We start from the raw sequence: 20,844 nt of genomic DNA on the forward strand, positions 1-20,844 counted from the left end.
TTTGAAATATAAAATTCTAGACTTAATTAAAATCTCACTGATGTTTTACCACCGGATGATTCTATATTTGAATTTTCTTCCACTTTGTTTTCAACTTAGGAAGAGAAGTGTGGAGAAAAGAAAAAGGCTGCCTTGGCAATTCCTCTTTCTCTGTCACCTCTTAAAATACTTGTTTTGTTTTTTAAATTTATTGAGAAATATCTCACAGGCCTCTTCCCTCTATTTGTTTTGTTTCTCTCCATGTTTGTATTTCATCATTTTGGAGAAGATCATCTGCCCTTCTGAAGGTCATTTACCTGAAAATGATAGGGAGCCGGCTCAGTTCAGACAAGTGCATAGTAATTATCTATCAGGGATCATTGTTCATTAGTTCCCTGTTTCAGGATGGAGGGCTGGCCTCCCCACCTCAGGCTCCCTCCCCCAGCCCAGCATATTATGCCAGAGCCTACTGAATCATTCACATCCTTGGGCTAAATTGGCCACCCACTGTGTTCGTGTTGTTTTGTGTATGGTGGTGAAAAGATTTAATTGGATATTGTTGAAAAGACACAGAGGCTAACTCTCAGTTTTCATATGTGGCTCTTCCCTCTCCCTCTGCACCGCCTCCTTTCCTTGATGAGAAAATTGCCCTCTCCATGGTAACAATTAAAAAAAGCTTTCCGATTTTTTGGTAGTACTTGTTGCAGAGAAAAGAAGTCAGAAAGTAGAAGAAGTTTAAAAATGAAAAGGGGAGGAAGACAGCTGGGAAGAAGGCTTAATGTTTATGAGTGGGTGTTGATGGGGGAGAATGAAGCTGAATGAGCAAAGCTGAGGGGAAGCTGGTGATTCTGTATCCCCAAAGGCGGTCCCCCTTCCTTTCCTGCGGGCTGTCATTCCCCCAAAGATAAGGGCTTTATGCTGGATTTCTGCCAGGATTCACTCCTGAAGAGCTGCTAGTTTCAAAGCAGCAACACCCGGATTTCCTCAGGGAGTCACAGTTCATTAAGTTTTTTTTTTTTTTTTTAATGCAACACTTTTGTGAGCCGCTCTTTCCACCTCTTAATAGGGATATTCAAAGGGACTTTGGGTGACAGGATGAGGGCGATGGCCACAGCGCACCTCTCCTGCCTCTGGAGGCCTTTGGTTCAACTAGGTTTGCCATGGAGGGCTGGGTTCTCACTGCTTCATGCCTCCTGTGCTTTCTTGATTGTGTGATTCTGTAAGACTTCACACTGTGACATTGGACTGAACCAGCCCCGGGAAGCGTGTGCCACGTTGGGACAGGAAGTTTCGTGCTAAGTGACTGCAGAGCATTGGTGGCAAGTGGACTAATGGCTCCCCAAAGATAGCCAGGTCCTCACCCCTGGAACCTGGGAGTCTGTTACCTCACTCGTGAAAGGGACTTTGCAGAAGGGTGAAGTTAAGAATGTTGACGTGAGGGCAGGGGATCCTTATGGATCATTCTGGGGTGCCCATTGTCATCACAAAGGAGCTTAGAAGAGAGGAGGCAAGGAGATAACGCAAACAGGCAGGGGGAGGAATGGGAAGGTGCTCACCTGCTGCCTTTCAAGATGCCCCGCTGGGCCAAGAGCCCAGGAAACGTCTGGTGGCTGGAAAAGGCAAGGGGAAAGGTCCTCTCTCAGAGACTCAGGAAGGAACACAAGCTCGGTTGACACCTTGGTTTTTGCCTCTAACACCTATGTTCAGACTTCTGACTTCCAGAAGTGTAAAACAATAAATTCAGATTGTTTTAAACCACTGAATTTGTGACAGAAAACGAATACTTCTGTGAACATTTAATAACAACCGATTGTGCACAATTTTAATGCAGGTTTTCTTCCTGGGGCTTATGTTTTTTCTTAACTATACGGAATTAAAGTAGGGGATAGGGGCGCCTGGGTGGCTTAGTCGGTTAAGCGTCCGACTTTCGCTTAGGTCTCGATCTCGCGGTTCGTGGGTTCGAGCCCCGCGTCGGGCTCTGTGCTGACTGCCAGCTCGGAGCCTGGAGCCTGTTTCAGTCTGTGACTCCCTCTCTCTCTGACCCTCCCCTGCTCACGCTGTCTCTCTCTCTCTCCTAGAAATAAATAAAACATTAAAAATTAAAAAATAAATAAATAAAGTAGGGGATAAAGAAAATATCATGACCCCTCCATTTAACCACCAAAAAAAGGTATCCCCGGTATTTAAAGACAAGACAAATTTGAATGCATCGGTGTGGAATGACAGCAATAAGGACAAAAAAAGAGAAAAGGTCCGTTTGGAAATGAAGTTGGGAAAAAATGAACAGTAACAAACCAGTTAGGTAATTTTCCCTCACTTCCCCCACCCCCCTCCCCAAGAGTTGTTTAACCCGTTGCACTCGGTTTTAGGTACTGAGCGCGTGAAGCATTGATGGCAGTGGGAGGAGGAGCGTCACAGAGGCAGGAAAGTGAAGAATATGTTTGAGAAGAGAAAGGAGAATAGCTTGTTGAGAAGCGGCTTGCAGACAGGGATAGGCTTAGGAGCCAGGCCGATCTGAGTTCTGATGCTTTTCTCCTCCCAGGTGGCTGGCTGGCTTGGGGAAAGTTACAAATCTTCTCTGAGCCCTTTGCTCCTGTGTAAGACTAGCCAGCTAGGGAGAGCTGTTGTCGGGATTAGATCGGGTTTGTGAAACATCTTGCCCAGCTTCTGCCACGCTGTAGCTGCCGAGGAAGTGGTGGCTGTGAGATACTGGGGGGAAATCACTGGAAGAGGACCAGCTGGGGCATTTTGTTCCACCCCTACTGCATCTTACTTTTGCGACTTTGCGTGTAAGGTACATAACCTCCCTGTGCCTCATTTTTCCAGTCAATAAAAGATAGTGAAAGTGCCTAACTCAGATGGTCAGTCTACATGACTATAGGTAAGGTGCTCATGACAGTTTCTGGCGCATAGGAAACTCACGATACTAGTGGCTACCATGTTAGAAGTGTTAAGCCACAGGGAGTTTGAATTGTAAGGCGGGGAACTTTTGGAGAAATAGGGTGGCAAGTTTTAGTAGTTATTGCTGGAGATGACTATATTTAAGTGGATCAAGATCGGGGCAGATAATTACTACAAAAGGTTACAAGATGGATTTTTATGAAACCCAATCTGTGTAGTTGAATCCCTCAGATTCCCTTTTCTTCTTATTTTTTAACCTTCCGTGTTGGGCTGCCCTTTGTACAACTATTTAATACTCCGACTTCTCTGTAGTAACACATGTGCTAGGAGTTAATTTTGTTGCTACTTGTGTACATTGTCATCCGTTTCATGGACCACCAGCTCCGGAGTAGCTTTGTCAAGTCTTAATGGAAGTATTGACTTCATTACCACCCCTCTGGCCACTATCTTAGAGAAAACTTCCACGAAAAGTGAGGCGGGTCATTCGTAGAACAGAGAAAGAGGGAGGAAGAATCGAGATAGAAGTATCAGAAATGAGAACCAAGTGACAGTACTGGTTTATGTTTATTATCAGTTTTTGTCCCTGATCTCATGGGACCTGGTCTCATGCCACTAAAATGCCCCGTAAATAAAACAGAGAAGTGTGAAGAGAGAATTCTTACTGCAACCTTTCTCCAGGGATTGCTGTTTCTTTTTAAATTACTTAAAATTTATTGAAATGAGTGTTAATAATAAGCACCCTTTCCAATAAAACAGAGAATTAAACTTAACTCTTCCCTATAATGTAAACAGCTTGATGAGGTATGCAGCATTACAAAATCCATTTACGAACTGATGATACTTGCCCTTGGAGCACATCTAGAAGCTCACGGGTAAAAAACTGTACACATTTTCCTATCAAACAGAACATAAAGTTACCATATTCCTCCAAATCAGCTTCGGTTGAGCCATGTGTTGGCTTGGAACTCAGCCACATAAAGCCGTGTGCCCCTCCCTCCTCCCTCCCCCCTCCCTCAGCAGGGCTTCTTTCATGGTGCAGAGCAAGTGTGTGATTTCCTGGCACGGTGTGCAAATCTAGATCCATTTTTATAGGGTAAGAACGAGTACAGTGCAGAGAATTAAGAGTATATCTACTAGAATATGTCCCCTCCTTTAAAAGCTGTCACACCACAAGTTCCAATTGAGTTAAAAGCTGTTGTGCTCCTACAGGGAAATATATTCTATTGTAATTTTCATGTCCCCCAATAACAGTCTGTTCTTTGTTTACTGAAGAGAGCTTTTATTTCATAAAACAGTATTTTTTTGACAGAGAAGCAGAGTCATTGTTTTATTATAGAAAATTTCCTCTTATAACGGCAGAAATAAATAGCTCATCTCTTAAGCTCCTGATCAATGTCTAACACCTCCTACCCCAGCAACACTTCACTGCAAGTGTATCAACACTCCAGGAGAGCGACTCTGTTCACCTACCAAGAAATGATCTTCACAAATGATTTACAGCTAAGCCAGGGCTTAAACACCTAGCACCCAATCAAAGGCAGATTTTTGTCTTTTCCCCAGTCATATAATTTCTGAGAAGAAACAGATTATTGTCGGCCTCTGAGTATATGCAAAGTATGTTGTCTCTTTTGAAGCATAAGGCCCAATCGTTACACTTTCTTTTTCTTTATAATGTGTGTCTAATGGTGCACATCACACTATTATGATGCAAAGGTATCATCTAGATTTGGGCGTGCCTCTCTTCTCCTTTTGGATATTGTGTGTCCTGTGTGAACGCACACAGGTGCTCTCATGCACCCTCCTTCCCACTCTCCCTCGTCTTACACTTGATCGTAAAACCCAAAGAGGTTTCCATACCACGAAGATACTATTTTTTTTTAGCACAAACGTAATTTTTCACTATCCATGAGTTACCTTCCCTTTGTCGCGCTCAGAACTTAGTGATGTCAGAAGGTTGAGACCTGATAAATGAAATACGTTCTGTATAACGTATTCGGCAATTGCTGTTATTACAAAGACACTCAGACTAGCCATACTTGACTAATTTCTACTTAAGGTATTTGAATGTTTATAAATAGGTTTATTACTTTTATCTCCCCAAGATTGGTTGATAGAAGTGTAATTACCCTCATTTTACAGATAAATAAATTGAGCCCGATTCTCTCGCTCTATATGCAACATGAATTGAACAGCTGTGCCAATTATTTTGATAATTCATTCAAGTCTTCCCATACACCACTCAAAGATAGGAAAGGAGCATCACAGGGCTTGAATTACACCGATTGACTGTGTATGTGAGTTTAATTGCCTCTAGATGATCACTCATTCCCCACTTGACTTTCACGTACAGGTAGCATCACAGAACACGAACATCTCTTACTTTGCCTCAGTTTATTGATGGCTGCCTCTGGCAATAAAAACCAGCGTTCTTATCTCAACTAAATAAGTGGCATCTTTAAAATGTTTTGAAAACATGAAAAGGTTGAATGCATTTTTAGCATCAACTTTTATCGGCTTTGAACTTTTGTTGTTGAAGGGATTAGTACAGTCCTTGTTAAATAACAGGCTTCTTTCCTAGAACCTGGGGAATTAGCTGAAGACTCATTTCCCAAAGGAAATATCCTAGGTCTAACGCATTAACAGATATAAAAGGACATCGCACTGTTAAGCTCACACAATGCGGCATCATAGTACTATATTGGTAATTCTTATTACCACTGATAATGATCTTTGAAGTTATATTTCTGGAAGGATCCTAAGTCTCTCTCATACCCTGACAGTCTCTTTATTCTTCAGAACAGGAATCTAAGAGTTTTAACATTCTGAATGTTCACTTTTCTCTAAACTGAAACAACAGTCACTATCTACTAGCATCTAATTTAATATCACATTACAAATGGGATCAGAAAATCTGCTTAATAATTCTTTGTGACAGTTCTTCAGCAGCAGTGGGGCTGAGTTTCTTTTACTTACATGCAGTGGAGTTACTATTTTCTCCTGAAATAAAAGGCTGTGTGAGGTTAATTTAGAAATGGTCCACATGTTTTCGTGACTGGAAATGTAAACAGAGGGGCTAGATGAGTGAGGGTTTTCTTCAATTGTTACACTGTAGTTTTCCAGTCCTTTCTTCAAAAGGACTTTGGATGTAGTGCACCTGGGTAGATTAGTCCATTAAGCGCCTGACTCTTGACTTCTGCTCTGGCCATGATCTCGCAGTTCGTGTCTTTAAGTTTGCTTGGGATGCTCGCTCGCTCTCTCTCTCTCCCCCTCTCCCCCTCTCCCCCTCTCCCCCTCTCCCCTAACTGCTTTCTCTCAGAAACAAACTTTAACAAAAAAGGACTTTGGATGCAGTGAGTTAATATTTCCACAATGGTACTTTTATTGGAGCATTCCTCTGTTCTAAAAACTCCCATGCTTCCCCTTGCCTTCAACATCATGTCCTTACTCATTCATCTGGTAGTCAGAGCCCTTCCTAGGTTCGTCATGGCAATGAAAATTCTATTCACTGCAGAGCAGCCCCCCTTCTGGGGCACCCTAGTGTATTGGTGCCTCCACACGTTGGTTTAAGCCGTGTCCTTGTTCGGGAATCGCCTCTCCCATTGCTGGGTCATTGCTACCAGTCCTGTTTATCACCCAAATGATAGTTCAGCTTCCTGATCCTCCAAGGCACTTTCCCTAAGCCTGCTCACGTTAAAATTATGTTCTTCAGAACCCCATCAGCATAGAGTCTATAGTCTGTAGACTGTAACATTTGTCATTGGTATACTATGTTCTCTTATTGGCTAACTGCACGTGTGAATGGGAAAGGGCAGGCCTGAAGGTCTTCTCCCCAGCTGCATTGCTAGTTCATTGCAAGTTTGTTGAGTTCATTGGGAATGTTTTTATTCCATCCTCTATCACCCACAGAGCACATGCCCTACTGTAACGTATTATGCGTAATCCTGCCAATACATATTTCTCGTCCATTTGATTGATTGGTGCGCAGTTACCTGTTAACACTGGCCCTCTTTATCTGGCGTTTCTCCTGCTATGGACGGTATCTTTCGGATGCAAAATCAGGATGTTCTCCACCAGGCAAAGTATTATAAATAACACCCTCAGATAGTTATATTGCACTACTCACGTCATGTAATTTGTCATCCATTTTATTAACTCGGTTTACTTATAATTCACTTTGCTGTATAGGGTGCTCTGATAAGATAAAAGACAAATTATCTTGACCAGTTGAAGTTAGAATGCCTCCAAAATGGTGTTATTCAAGACAGAACAAGAAATGAATGATGGAAAACTTGAGCAGAAAAAGATCCCACAATATGTATATTGCAAAATGATTTCAATTTTCCCTTTCCTCTAAAATATATGGAGGGAGAAAAAAGTATATCACTCATTTCTTTAAGTCACCTCAAAAGCAAATGTGACGTACATGACAAAAACTGGTCTTAAAACTGCCCCAATTATCCTTTGTCAATATGCAGAATTTACAGAACAATAGGGTTTCAAGAAATGTGAACAATGTAGAATAACTAATAGATCTAATGTTGAGCAGCTAAAAATATCAGCGCCTTTTCCATCAGCTAAGAAATGTATTTGCAAATCATTATCAACAAATTGTAGCCTAAAATTCTTCTTTCTTCTTGACTTTGAAATTATATTTCAAGATCCCCAATTTAGACCCCATTATTTACTTACTGGATTGTGTAACTGAAAGTTTTCATTTTTGCATGTTAAGGGGTTTATAGAATGACAAGCAAATCAGTTCTTTACATTTTCTGTGGCAGAATAACTTGCAAATGATCATCACAATCTCCCTTTCAACCACAGGAAGGAATTTATTTTAAAAATAACATGCTAACAGTAGATTAGCTTTATATTACACCATTACAAGGAAGGCCTCAGATTCAGGAGGCTTAAGATAAGTTTTGTCAGCCCCCAAAATGCCAACAAATAAGAAAGACATTATTCCCAAAAAATAGAGAAATAAATTCTGCAGACTGTCCTACTGGTTTTTAAACCTGGTAATAATTTCTTAAATAGCTATCCTAGTTTTCATGTTTAACGTTAGCCAACTGACCGCTAATTTTTATAATATTGATCAACGCTGCTTGAAACAGAGATGTGTGTTCTAGTCATTTCATTACCCTTCCAGTTAAAATTATCTTTCTTGCATCAGTGTTCCCTCTTACTGTGTCCAGTCCTTTGATCAGTCATCTCCCACATGGTTATCTGTTTACCGTATTTCCGGGAAAAGACCAAGAACTGAGGAAGGTGTTCCAGCCACAAAGGAAAAGGTGCCCAAGGGCACGGTGTTACCCAAGTCTTGGATCCCATGCCTTCGGGGTTTCTAGTCTTCAAAGTTACCCAGTTCCTCAGGATAAAACCCAAGTACCTCAGGCTGGTTTCAGAAACCAAACCATAAAACAGGATAAATTTTCTTTTATCTCATCGCAGTGCCCTGTATAGCAAATTTAATTATATGTAAACCAGATGTATAAAATGGAAGATAAATGACGCGGCGTGAGTAGTGGAACGTAATGCTGAGGGCTTCCGCTCTGTGTATTTAAACTTAACTACTGTTTTCCCTGGTGAAATTGTAGACACCAGCCACCCTTCCTGAGGCTTTCTTTAATTTCTGTGTCTTTGCTCATGCTTTTGTTTCCTTTTTTTTTTTTTTTTAACATTTTATTTATTTTTCAGAGAGAGAGAGCTCATGCATGCATGAGTGGGGGAGGGGCAGGGAGAGGGAGACAGAGAATCCAAAGCAGGCTCTGCACTGTGAGCCCAGAGCCCTATATGGGGCTTGAACTCACAAACCATGAGATCATGACCTAAGCTGAAATGAACGGTCAGACGCTTAACTGACTGAGCCACCCAGGCGCCCCTCTTGCCATCTATAAAGCCCTCCACATGACTAGCCAACTCTTCCAGGGTTCAACCACAGCACCATCCCTTCTATGAAGACTTTGCTCAAACTCCTCATGTGTGATAATTCCCCAAACTGATTCCATTAGGTGGCTCTTTCTGTCTTCGCCATTTACCTCGGTACTTTTGCTAGACATTTTCTCAGGAAGTACTACCTAATTTCCTGTTGCACCCTGGGAGGCTGAATAATAATGAGCAGTGGTAAGCTTGCCATTACCCAGTGACTGTGTCCTTTTAATGGGAGGCACTGGTAGCGCACAGGGAGAGGAGAGGGCCAGCCAGGTGGTGCTCAGGTCCCTTTACAGTCTCAGCTCCTGTGGAGGGCTCCTCTCCCTTCAGCTACCTCTCAAACTCTACTAACTGCACCTTCCACTTAGCTTTTCTGGCCTTTAGGAAAGTCTCCCCATCCCAGTTTGAATGAATCATTTGTGTATTGCAGGTACCCTGACTGATTCAATACTTAGTGAATTACTTAAATAGCTAATTTCCCCTTTTGTCTTCCCATTTCATGTTCCTGTCCCATTTAATCTCATCTGTGTAATAATTAAATCATACTGTGTTATACTGTAATCTACTGTATTATAGCATACATACTTTGTAACTGTATCCTACATAGCTCTTAAGTGTGTGCATTCTGGGACCAAAGGTTTGGTGTTAGAAGTACTGACACATAACAGTGTGCGATCCTGGACAAATTGCTTAATTTCTTTTTCCTTCAATTTCCCCATCTGCAAAATGGACAGAATAGTACCTATCTATTAGAGTATTATGATGATTAAATTAATTTTTTTATTGAGAGCATTTATGGTTCTTATGCAACAGAAAGTATTTCAGGCATTTGATAAACATAAACTCTATTTATTAGAGTTCACAAACTTAAGGGGTAGTCTCATGACCCTCATTTTATGGTGGTAGAAATGAAGAAGAAAATGATTAAGTAACTTGCTGAAAATAATAAGCCAAGTAAATGGCAGCCAGGATTCAAACCCAGGCACCCTGACTCCAGAGTCCATTCTCTATGGACTATGATAAACTATTCTGGCCCACAGTAAGTGCTTAATAAACAACTCTTACTGTTGTTAGGAATCTTATTTCCCACCGTATTAGTCGTTGATGTGTTCTTTATTTTTGGCTAGATTATGAGTTCCTTAAAGAAAGAGGCCAAGGTTTATTTGTCTATGTCTATTAGCCAAGTGCTTTGCATATATTTGCAGGTTAGTAACTGTTCATGGAATTAATTACTAGTTGTTTCTCATGTAGTTTTCAAAGCCACCCTAGCCTTGGGAACAACTGAAAATGGAATTTGAGATTCCCACAGCCATTATTACTGACAGAAACACAGCTTCCCCTTTTAATCCCAAATTCTTAGATGATTTACCACTTTCTCTCTATGTCCCTGGCTTTATGTCTCCCACAGTCACAAAGACTGCTTGTCCAGGAACCATCTCTTAGCCCCGCTTCAGACGATGGCCAATTGTTTTATTCTGCATTTCCTTGCAAGAAGAGATTTTCCCAAAAAAAATGGACCTTTTTTTTCAAGATTGATCCTTAAAGAAATTTAGAGTAAGTTCTCAGGAACTAAACAAGAGGCATCTGATTGCCATAATTTAATATGTGTTCAAATGCATCCTTCCATCACCAGTTAGTTGGTGCTTTGGACAAGATACACAACTTTTATTCTCTGCTAACTTCAGGATTGAGGTCTGGATTGGCTGTATAAATTGTGGGACCCAGTTAAACATGAAAACAAAGGACGGGACGCTTTGTTAACAAAAATGATCAAGAACTTCAAGATGGCAGCAGCACCACAGCAAACCAAGCATGGGGCCCTTCTTTGTGTGGGGCCAGGTACAGCTCTATAAGGTGCACATCCTTGAAATCAGCCCTGACTGAGATCTCTGCCTATCCAATGGAATATTTTTTCTTAGCTTTGCTATCTTCCACAGTCTGGACACTTGCCAGAAAGTTCCTTTCACATGGGGCACCTGGGTGGCTTAGTAGGGGCACCTGGGTGGCTTAGTCGGTTAAGCGTCCGACTTTTGCTTAGGTCATGATCTCAGGTTCGTGGATTCGAGCCCCGCATCAGGCTCTGTGCTGACTGCCAGCTCAGAGCCTGGAGCCTGTTTCAGTCTGTGACTCTCTCTCTGACCCTCCCCTGCTCACGCTGGCTCTCTCTCTCTCCTAGAAATAAATAAAAAATATTTAAAAAAAAAAAAAGTTCCTTTTACAAATGTCTTCCAGGAACTCTAGTGTTTGTTATGTATAAAGGAATTTTGATGGCTTACTTTGTAACCTAATATTCTTGAGCTACCTGTGTAGAATAGAACCTCACCATCACAATGCAACACATCTAAATCATCCTTCTACCCACCAGTTAAGTTCTAGGCTCATTGAAAATATGGGCATATTCGTACTTTTTTTTTAAAGTAGTTGTGGTTTTTATTAGGGGTGCTTTTAAAATACTAATTCACTTGAATCTTAAGAGGAATAATAATAATGTTCAGAAATTATGAGTTATACATCTAAGTGGTAATACCATGGAATCACTATGTTATGTAGATCTGAAGAGTTGATGAAAAGTTTAGGGTCTAGAAGGGCAAAAGTGGGTGTATTAGTTGGGGCTTGAGATCAAATATCCCAAGACAGGAGTAAAAAGGAAATGATTTTATTTGAGGAAATATCTTTGTGCAAGGATATGGGGAGGAAGTGAAGGAAGGTGGGAGAGCCATTACATTAAAATGCAAGCCTGCCCACAGATGAAAGAAAGAGGGAGAGAAGGTTGTGCTGAAGCGTCCCAGTGTGCCCTCTAAGGAAGATACAGCAAAGCTGTCGGGAGCCGGCGGGGGGGGGGGGAGTCTCCAAGCTGGAGTCAGCCACAAGAGCCCCATGTCTCCCAAAAAAGGCTCTGCTTTAGCATTGCCATCACATTCGGTCATTGGTGGGGAGCAGTCTGCAGGAGATTGGGCTTCTCTTCACTGTACTGATGGGTTTCCAAAGGCAGCAGCTGGGTTCCTCAGTCCGTTAGGTCCCAGTTGTAAAAGGCTTGCATGTTGTCATGGCCACCACAGTTGGGTATTAGCAGCAGTGATATTTAAAGACCTGTAAACATAAAATTACTAGAAGAAAACATGGGGAAAGCTTCTTGACATTAGTCTGGGCAATGATTTTTTGGACGACACCAGAATCACAGACAACAAAAGCAAAACTACACCAGTGGGAGTGCATCAAATTTAAAAAATAGCTTCTGCACAGCAAAGGGAAAAAAAAATCAACAGAATGAAAGGCAACCTGCAAAATGAGAGAAAATATTGGCAAATCATGTGTCTGATAAAGGGTCGAGATCTAACATACATACAAAGAACCTCCTGAACCTCAATAGCAAAAAAACAAGTAATCAGATTTAAAAAGGGGCAGAAGACCTGAATAAACTTTTTTCCAAAGACAGCCAAGTGTTCAAGAAGTACCTGAGAAAATGTTCAACACTGCTAATCATCAGAGAAATAAAAACCACAACCGCAGGGAGGTATTACGTCACACATGTTGGAATGGCCGTTTCCAAAAAGTTGAGAGATGACAGTATTGGAGAAGGTGTGGAGAAAAGGGACCCCTTGTACACTGCTGGCGGGAATGTAAATCGGTGCAGCCACTATGGAATACAGTATTGGGGCTCCTCAAAAAGTTACCAGTAGAGCTCCCATAGGGTCCAGCAACCCCACTTCTGGATATATATCCAACGGAAGTGAGTCAGGATCTCCAGAAGATCTGTGCTGCCATGTGCATTGCAGCATTATTCACAGCAGCCAAGGTATGGAAACAACTTAAACATCTGTCAGCACATGAATGGGTAAAGAAAATATGGTATGTGTATATATATTCACTGGGATATTATTCAACCTGAAGAAAGAGGGAAATCCTGCCATTTGTGATAACATAGATGAACTTAGAGAACATTATACTAAGTGAAATAAGCCAGACACAGAAAGACAAATGCTGTGTGATCTTACTTATATTTGGAATCTAAAAAAGTTGAACTCAGGGAAACAGAGTAGAATGATGGTTGCCAGGAGCTTGGAAGAGAAGCAACTGGGGCGGTGTTGATCATTGGGTACATACCTTCAGTTTTCAGATGAATAAGTTCTAGATATCCGCTATAAACTATGGTGACTATAATTAATAATAACACTGTAAATTTGAAATTTGCTAGGAGGGTAGATCTTTCATCACATACACACAAAAGTAACTGAGAGATGACTATACTCACTAATTTGAGTGCAGTGATTATTTTACAGTGTATACATATATCGAGATATCAAGTTGTACACCTTGATATACAATTTCTATTTGTCAAACTCACCCAAATAAAGCTGAAAAAAAAGTTTTATTAAAAAAAAAGCAATCTTAGGACCACATGGGTGGCTCAGTTGGTTAAGCGTCTGACTTTGGCTCAGGTCATGATCTCAAGGTCTGTGGGTTCAAGCCCCGTGTCAGGCTCTGTACTGACAGCTCAGAGCCTGGAGCTGCTTCAGATTCTGTCTCTCTCTCTCTCTCTGCCCCTCCCCAGCTCACACTCTGTCTCTCTCTCAAAAATAAACATTTTAAAAAATAATAAAAAAGGAGTCTTAGAGATAATTAAAACATTTTGTGTAATTTAAACAAAGAAGAGCTGAAGACCATGTAAGTTCCACTTCGTTCAGAATACCCTCCTTAACCCCTAAATTTGATGAGATATCTCTCTATGCTTTGATAACTCTCTGTGCGTTCCCTACCATAATACTCACCTCAGCTTATTGTCATTGTTTATTTACTGCCTGTCTTAACTACTAGTTTGTTTTCTCCTTGAGAATTATAATTTTTCCTCCTTTGTTTCTGTATCACCAGTGCCTAGGTCAAAGATTGACATAAGCACTAAAAATTATTTGCTGAGGGGTGCCTGGGTGGCTTAGTCGGTTAAGCGTCCGACTTTCGCTTAGGTCATGATCTCGCGGTTCGTGGGTTCGAGCCCCGCGTCGGGCTCTGTGCTGACTGCCAGCTCAGAGCCTGGAGCCTATTTCAGAGTCTGTGTCTCCCTCTCTCTCTGACCCTCCCCTGCTCACGCTCTCTCTCTCTCTCCTAGGAATAAATAAAAATATTAAAAAAAAATTATTTGCTGAAACCCATACTCGGGGGCATTCTGCAAAGTACCTGGCCTTCGAAACAGTCAATGGTATGAAGCTCAAAGAAAGTCAAACAACTATTTCAGATTAAATGAGACTATAAAGATATGACAACTAAATGCAATGCATGAGTCTGGACCAGTAAATGGGATATCCCTATTAATGGGATAATTGTCCCCATATGAATAAAGAATGTGGATTAGATTGTAGTGCATTTCCTGACTTCGAAATTGAGCTGAAGTTATGTAAGAGAATGCCATTTCTTAAGAAATGAACACTGAAATTACAAAGGGTTAAGCTGCAGGTTCATAAAAGAGTATCTATTAAACATACACATATAATTATATCTACAGAGAACGATAAGTTATAAATATAATGAGGTCATACGTTAACAATTGATGAGTCTGGGTGAAGGATACTGGAGAGTTCTTTGACCATTCTTGGAGTTTTTCTGTAAGTTTTAAATTACATAAAAATAAAATACCTTTAAAAAAATATTTCCTCAATGAATGGAGGACAAAAGGCTAACCACAGATAGAAGGTGTTCATGAAGAAGTCACCGACAGAGATGGTGGTAGAACATTCAGAGGCATAAAGAAGTTATACAAAGTAGGAAAATATCCAGACTAGTTTAAAATGTAGAGGAGAAGTGAGGGGGTGGAGGACAATAAAGACAGCTTTGTGGGCGCCCGGGTGGCTCATTCGGTTAAGTGTCCGACTCCATCTCAACTCAGGTCTTGATGTTAGGGTCGTGAGTTCAAGCCCTGTGTTGGGACTTGCCCTGGGCGTGAGGCTTACTAAAGAAGACGGCTTTGGATTCGGCCAGCCTGTTTGGAGAGGCAATACATGCCAGAAAAGAAGCCAGAATTAAGGTGCTCAATGAGGCAGTTGAAAGCTAGACATAGGATTAGCATCCTCACAGGTAAAACTCTTTGGGTTACAAGAAAGGTTACAGTTTAGGCCCTACCTACCTTAAATGCTTATTTTTTTCCATACACAGAGCAGTTCAATAAACTATTTCACCTTGTCCATCTTGGATGTTATTTTTTTTTATTGTAAATGAAAGAATATGTGGTCTACAATTTTACCTCACGTGTAAGTAATATTTATTTTCTGAAAATGGCAAGAACTGAAAATCAGCATGGGCCTTTGTTCTAAATATAAATATGTAAAGACTGTTGATTTTTGTAGAAAATATTAAAAATATAAAGAATTTATTCTTCAGGTCTTTTCTTAAACATGTAAATGTTAACCATTGAACTAAACCGTAGAGTTTTCTGTTTGAGTATTAGGTAGAATTCTATTTTACCAAGTACAATAACAAAGTGTAATTCTTTCTAAGCGCTCAGAATGACCTACTTAGAGTATGTATAGTTTCATTGTTTAACTCCCTTTTGCATAGGATTGCTATTTATAACCACTTCCTTCAACCCTGGGGGGACTTAGTAGGATTAACGACTTCTGATTCACTTTGTATTTGAAGATTTTTTTTTTCCTTCCTTCTTTGCTCAGCTAGTAGAGTCCATGATGAATTCTCATCTCCAAGGGGTAAGCTGTTTTTAGTAAAGCCCTGTAGCTGGCTTATGACTCCTTAGAAATAGCATTGATTCCTTCCTTCTCTTGTGTTTGTTTTTTCCAGAATGATAGAATCTGTGTAGACATGCTCGATTACCATGCTTAGATACTGTTAAGCATGTAATGCTTTTAGTCTTGTTCACTAAAGTTATATGTGTAATGAATATCCGGGCTCCTATCAGAAAAATAAGCATAGATAGCGTTCTACTTGTTTCGCATGACGAATATGGACCACTACAGCAAGAATGAGGAAACTGAACAAAAAATAGAAGAGGACTAGAGGTCATTGAGGATGAGGATTAGGGTAGAAAGAGTGTTTTTGAGAGAGAAGCATCTGGTGAGAGCACCAGATGGGGAGGCAAAGAACAGAATTTCATAGATGGGTATTTTGGAGGTGCGTAGTTTGAGTAATGATTAGATCTAAGGTGTTCTCCCATCTGTGGGTGGCTCAGTGAAATAGAGATGAAGGTCATTCTATTTGAAAAGTTAGGAGCTTTTAAAACCAAGTTGTCAGGTAAGAGAAATTATAATAGCAAATAGTATACACTCAGAAGAAAACCAAGTGAAAAGAAAAAAATAATTATTCTTTTCACTGAGTGTGTGTGTTCTGTTCATTAGCAAGAAAGTCTTTCAGTCACTGTTTTTTTATAACATCTTAATGGAAAAAATATTTAAAAATGCCATATTCAAATCCTTTCCTTTATTTCTGGAAAGAGAATCAAAGGAGAAAATTCCCATTGTGCTGTACTGAGAAACCTCTATTTAATGAGTATATTAGTGTCTGATAAATCCCATAGCAATATATATTATTATTGTGCAGTTTCTTTTTATAAATGAACCTTTGTATGTGTTGACCAAAGAGTAGGATAAAGAGTTACGATTTTGTTTTGAAATTCTTTAGAAATGAATAGTTTTATTACAGCTGTGAATCTCTGTAGGTTTCTAAGGAGGCTGCTTCAAAGGATGTCATTAATAATCTTCTCAGGTGCTTACAAAGCATGTGTCTGTCAGCAGAATTAGAGAATCACCCAACTAGAGAACAGGTTTCACAATACCCTGAGACCTATTTTGTTCATTAGAGAGGAAAATGGCTTGTGTTAAGTCTAAATTGACATGCTTGCTAATTTCAGCAGTAAAAGCTGCTCATTGTGGTCAGGTTTAATTTAGATTAAAGTTGATCAGGTTACTTCTACAACATACTTCATAAACGAACTTTGTGATCCTAAAAGAAGGAGAAAAGTAGAGCCAGCCTGGAGAAATATATCCAAAAGAGAGAAGCAAAGAATAGCTTGGCTGTTTGAGGGTGAATTCATATTAAATCAAAGGAAAATAATGGTAAAGATAATCTTTGTTATATAAAAATGTCCAAGTATCAAAAAACACAAACTTGAATTTAAATTACACAAAGCATACCTAATCCCTTTGTCCACTGTTTTATCTCCATAGTGCCTAGAACAGTGTGCAGTACTTGATATTTACAAAGTGAAAGAATGAGTGTGTGAATGAATGAATTTGTGTGCTTTGCTACTTGTATTATATAGAGTTCTTGGTTAAATTTGAGGGAAACATTTGACTTTATCTGAGGTTTCTGGATAATTCTGTTTTTAAAACACTTGTTTGAACGTGTGTTAAATATTTAAGAGCCAGGAATTCCAAAGTGCCTTTTAAGCTGGCTGTGTCACAGATGACCAGAGTTTAACATTCTAACCCTGGAAACCATCTTATTTCATAAAATCTATCTACTACTATCTGGTTCCTACTTTAAAATTTGTTCAGTACTCTCCAACTGACTTACGCCACTTACTTCAATAGCTGTCTTTGGCAATTTATTCCATATTTCAAACACCCTTTTGTGTAAAGAAACCATAAAAGTTAGAAACCTGAAAATTGGATTTTTCTTCTGAGCAATCACAGCTTACAAATGTGGAAAATTGGTTAAAAGTTAGCCCCTCCAATTTTCAATACAGAGAGGGGAAAATGCTCAAAATAGATGTGTAATGTTTGGATAAGTTCTTGCCATTATTTTAATACTACCAAAAGCAATTGAGCTGAAATCACAAGGCCTATGTCCCTACCTGTTCACAAAAGAAACACCGCAAAAATCATCAAAACTCGAGCTTTCTGAGCCCAAAAATCCTTAGAAAATCAGCAGAAGTCAGACTCCTGTGGTAGGAGAAGCAGCATCAGGTTTAAAACCATAAAGATTCCTCGCTTAGTTACTAGAGCAGTTATTAGGAGACTAAGAACACGAGAATGTGTGTAAAACGTCTGTCATATAGGGGTTAGAAACTAATAAATATTCATTATGCTTTCCCAAATTAAAATGAACTCCATTTTAGAAAGAGAACAAGGGAGAAATCTTATGCTTCTCAAGCTTCTATGTAAATATCACTGGGACATGGGACCTTTAGTGTAGAGAGAGTAAGGTGACAGAGACTATAGACGGACACTTGACAGACAGGGGAGTTTCTTAGTAATTGATAAAGCTCCCTATATGCACATATGTATTTCTTGGCTTTCTTCCATTGGTATTTTTTATCTAAATCAGTTTTAAATTAATTTGTAATACAGAACATGAATATTAACTTCTAGACTGATGCTTTCCAAACTTGCCTGATCATAAGAATTAAGTAGAGAATTTGTTAAAAAGACATCTTCCAAGCCCTCCTCCCTACTCATTTATTCATGGTTGGGGAGAAGGTGGGTGGTGAGACAAAGGAGTCAAGTGATTCTCATTGAAGGCATCTTTGGGGAAGGACTGACTTAGCACACTGCATCAGCTTCTCATAGGTGAGGAAGCTCAGCTACAAAGTTAAATCAGTTGCATCTCTCAGGTCACTTCGGTGCTTTTTCTGTTTCTCAAATACACACTAATTTTGACACTGCACAAAATGAGATTACAAGTGTAAACAGCTGTCTTTCTCTTAAAAATATTGTCATAATCCAAAAAATTACATTTCTTGGTTGTGGCACTCATGAGCTAGTTTAAGTAAACCCAGGAACTCTGAAATGACTCCATCTAAGCTCTTAAATAGTGAAGCGAATCTATAATCAAGATTTTCATCTGAAATATTTTTGGTATCTAAGAATGAAACATATCTCCTGTTAAATTGTTCTCTGTAAAGCCTTATGCATTACGGATTTATATCCAGTAACATCTTTTTTGTTTCCAGAAGTGCTTTGGTTGGCTTGAAAATTGCACTTTACTTTGTACTACATAAAAGGTATGCACAGCGCTGGTGAACCTCAATATTAAGTTAAACTTTTTCCTTCAGGCAACACTGCAGGATTTGGAACAGAGACGCCCCCAGTTGGAAGAACTCATTACTGCTGCCCAGAATTTGAAAAACAAGACCAGCAATCAAGAGGCTAGAACCATCATTACTGATCGAAGTAAGTCTTTTAACAAGCGTGGGAAACTTAAGATACATGTAAAGTCTCAGTAATGACTTGGAAGTTGATTGGCCTCTTGCATTCATCAAATTTGTGCCAAATAGTTGTCAATTGTAACTATTGTGCCAAGAGTTTTCAGTTCATGGGTGATACTCGGTAACAGCAGAAATCACTGTACCATTCCTCCTGCTGTGCTGGCATGGGTGGGAGCCTTGGGAAGCTGTTTAAGGGCCATGGGTCTAGATGTTGCATGGACTGGTCTTTATACAGAGGGATTCAGAGTGCCTGTGCATGGGGTCAGGAAGAGTAGAGGAAGCAGAAGGGGAAACTAGTCTTCTGCTGTTTCCCTCAGAGGCTCTCCTCAGGAATAAGGCCCAGTTCGCCTCTGCTCTCTGATTCTCTTGGATCCTCCTCGATTTCTTCCCTTAACTCTCCCTACCTCCCCTCCAGGGACACTCATCAATACTGACTTTTATTTATTTCCCCTGTGATGATCCTCTCATCCCTTTCCACAACCAGAGGAATTTTTTTTCTAGTGTAGGAGTAGGGAAATCCTTCATTTCATCACCTTTTCTTTCTCCTTCCAAATCTTGTGTCTTTTACCAGACGTAGGCTTTTGAAACTTCAAACCAAGAATCCATGTCTTCATAATCTGCATTCTGTTGCATTAACACTTTCCTAAGGAGGTGGAAGCAGAATTCTTTGCTGCCAGTATCTTGGGGGAGGGGAAAGAGTCACCAGTATAAAAGGTTAATACTTGAAAAATATTATTGATCATATTTGTATGTATTGGTAAATACTTAGTGGTAATAGCTACTATTTATTGAGTTCCTCTTAGGTATCAGACGGTAGGTGTTATATTGTGTGTGTTTGTGTGTGTGTATAAAATCTTTATAAAATCTTGCCAGCTAAATTTCATAATCCCTCATTTTATAGATGAGGAAGCAATTTGTGAGAAAGTTTAATTAAACTGCTCAAGTTTACAAAACAAGCAAAGATCAGAGCTTGGAATTTGCAGATGTTTCTTTCTGGCTTGAAAGTCTATGTTCCTTCTAGAATGTTTACCATTTCCATCCTGTTTTAATTGTTTTTGTTAATGACCTTAATCACTAGGACTAGGATTTAATACATTTTTGGTCTGCAATTATATGTTTTAATTCACTTCTTAAAGACATTTCCTCTTACACTTGTCATGATTGTTAACTGAAGTAGATTTTTCTTGATTTTGAAATTGTAATTCATTGTTGCTCAAACAATGTATTTGGATATATGCTAACATATTCGTTGAGTAGCACTAGCCACTATAATAGGAAAGATGCCACATATTGGTGGCTTACCACAGAAGTTTACTTTTTTCTGTCCAAAATAAGCAGCTTTCTGTGACATCATCCAGAGACCCAAACCCCATTCCATCTTTTGTGTCCAGAACATCAGAGTCCAATGCGTTTAATGGGCAGGTGAGAAATAAGCATTGTTCATTGAGCTTTATTATGAGGCAGGATCTGAAGTGGTACGTGTGAATTATGCTCAGAGCCTATTGGCTGGAACTTGTCACATGACGACACCTACTGGCAAGGAAAGCTACAAAATATTGTTCAGTGTTGAGCCCAGGAAGGAGAGAAACTAGTTGGTAAGAAACCTCATCTTTCTCTTCCATAGCTAATCTGCACAGGAAGAATACACTTAAGTTTTAGAGTTCTGTATAAGTTATAGAATGCCATTTGTATAACCAGCAAGATAAGAACAAAATTGCCTTGTAATGACCAATATAGATAGCTCTTCCACTGATGTAGTAGAATGTTCCTCCCTCAAACTGGAACCATGAGGCTTTCTCCATCAGGTTGCAACATACTGGTCCAAAAGAATGAATCTTAGTGAGTGATTTGCTCAGTATGAGACTGAATTCCCATTACACAGTTAAGTG

General features: G+C 39.8%; 1 protein-coding gene across 4 annotated transcripts in view; it reads left to right on the forward strand.

The window, feature by feature from the left end:
* Positions 1-20,844, forward strand: part of DMD (dystrophin) — a 634,325-nt gene that overhangs the window by 26,407 nt on the left and 587,074 nt on the right. For all 4 annotated transcript variants that reach the window (XM_039248767.1, XM_039248768.1, XM_039248770.1 and 1 more), the window contains exon 2: positions 18,803-18,920. In XM_039248767.1, the coding sequence (XP_039104698.1) occupies positions 18,803-18,920 (118 nt within the window). The remainder of the gene's footprint in view (positions 1-18,802; positions 18,921-20,844) is intronic.

Source organism: Hyaena hyaena, unplaced genomic scaffold, assembly GCF_003009895.1.
Source record: "Hyaena hyaena isolate Hyena2069 unplaced genomic scaffold, ASM300989v1 scaffold_318, whole genome shotgun sequence".
NCBI classification, from domain to species: domain Eukaryota; kingdom Metazoa; phylum Chordata; class Mammalia; order Carnivora; family Hyaenidae; genus Hyaena; species Hyaena hyaena.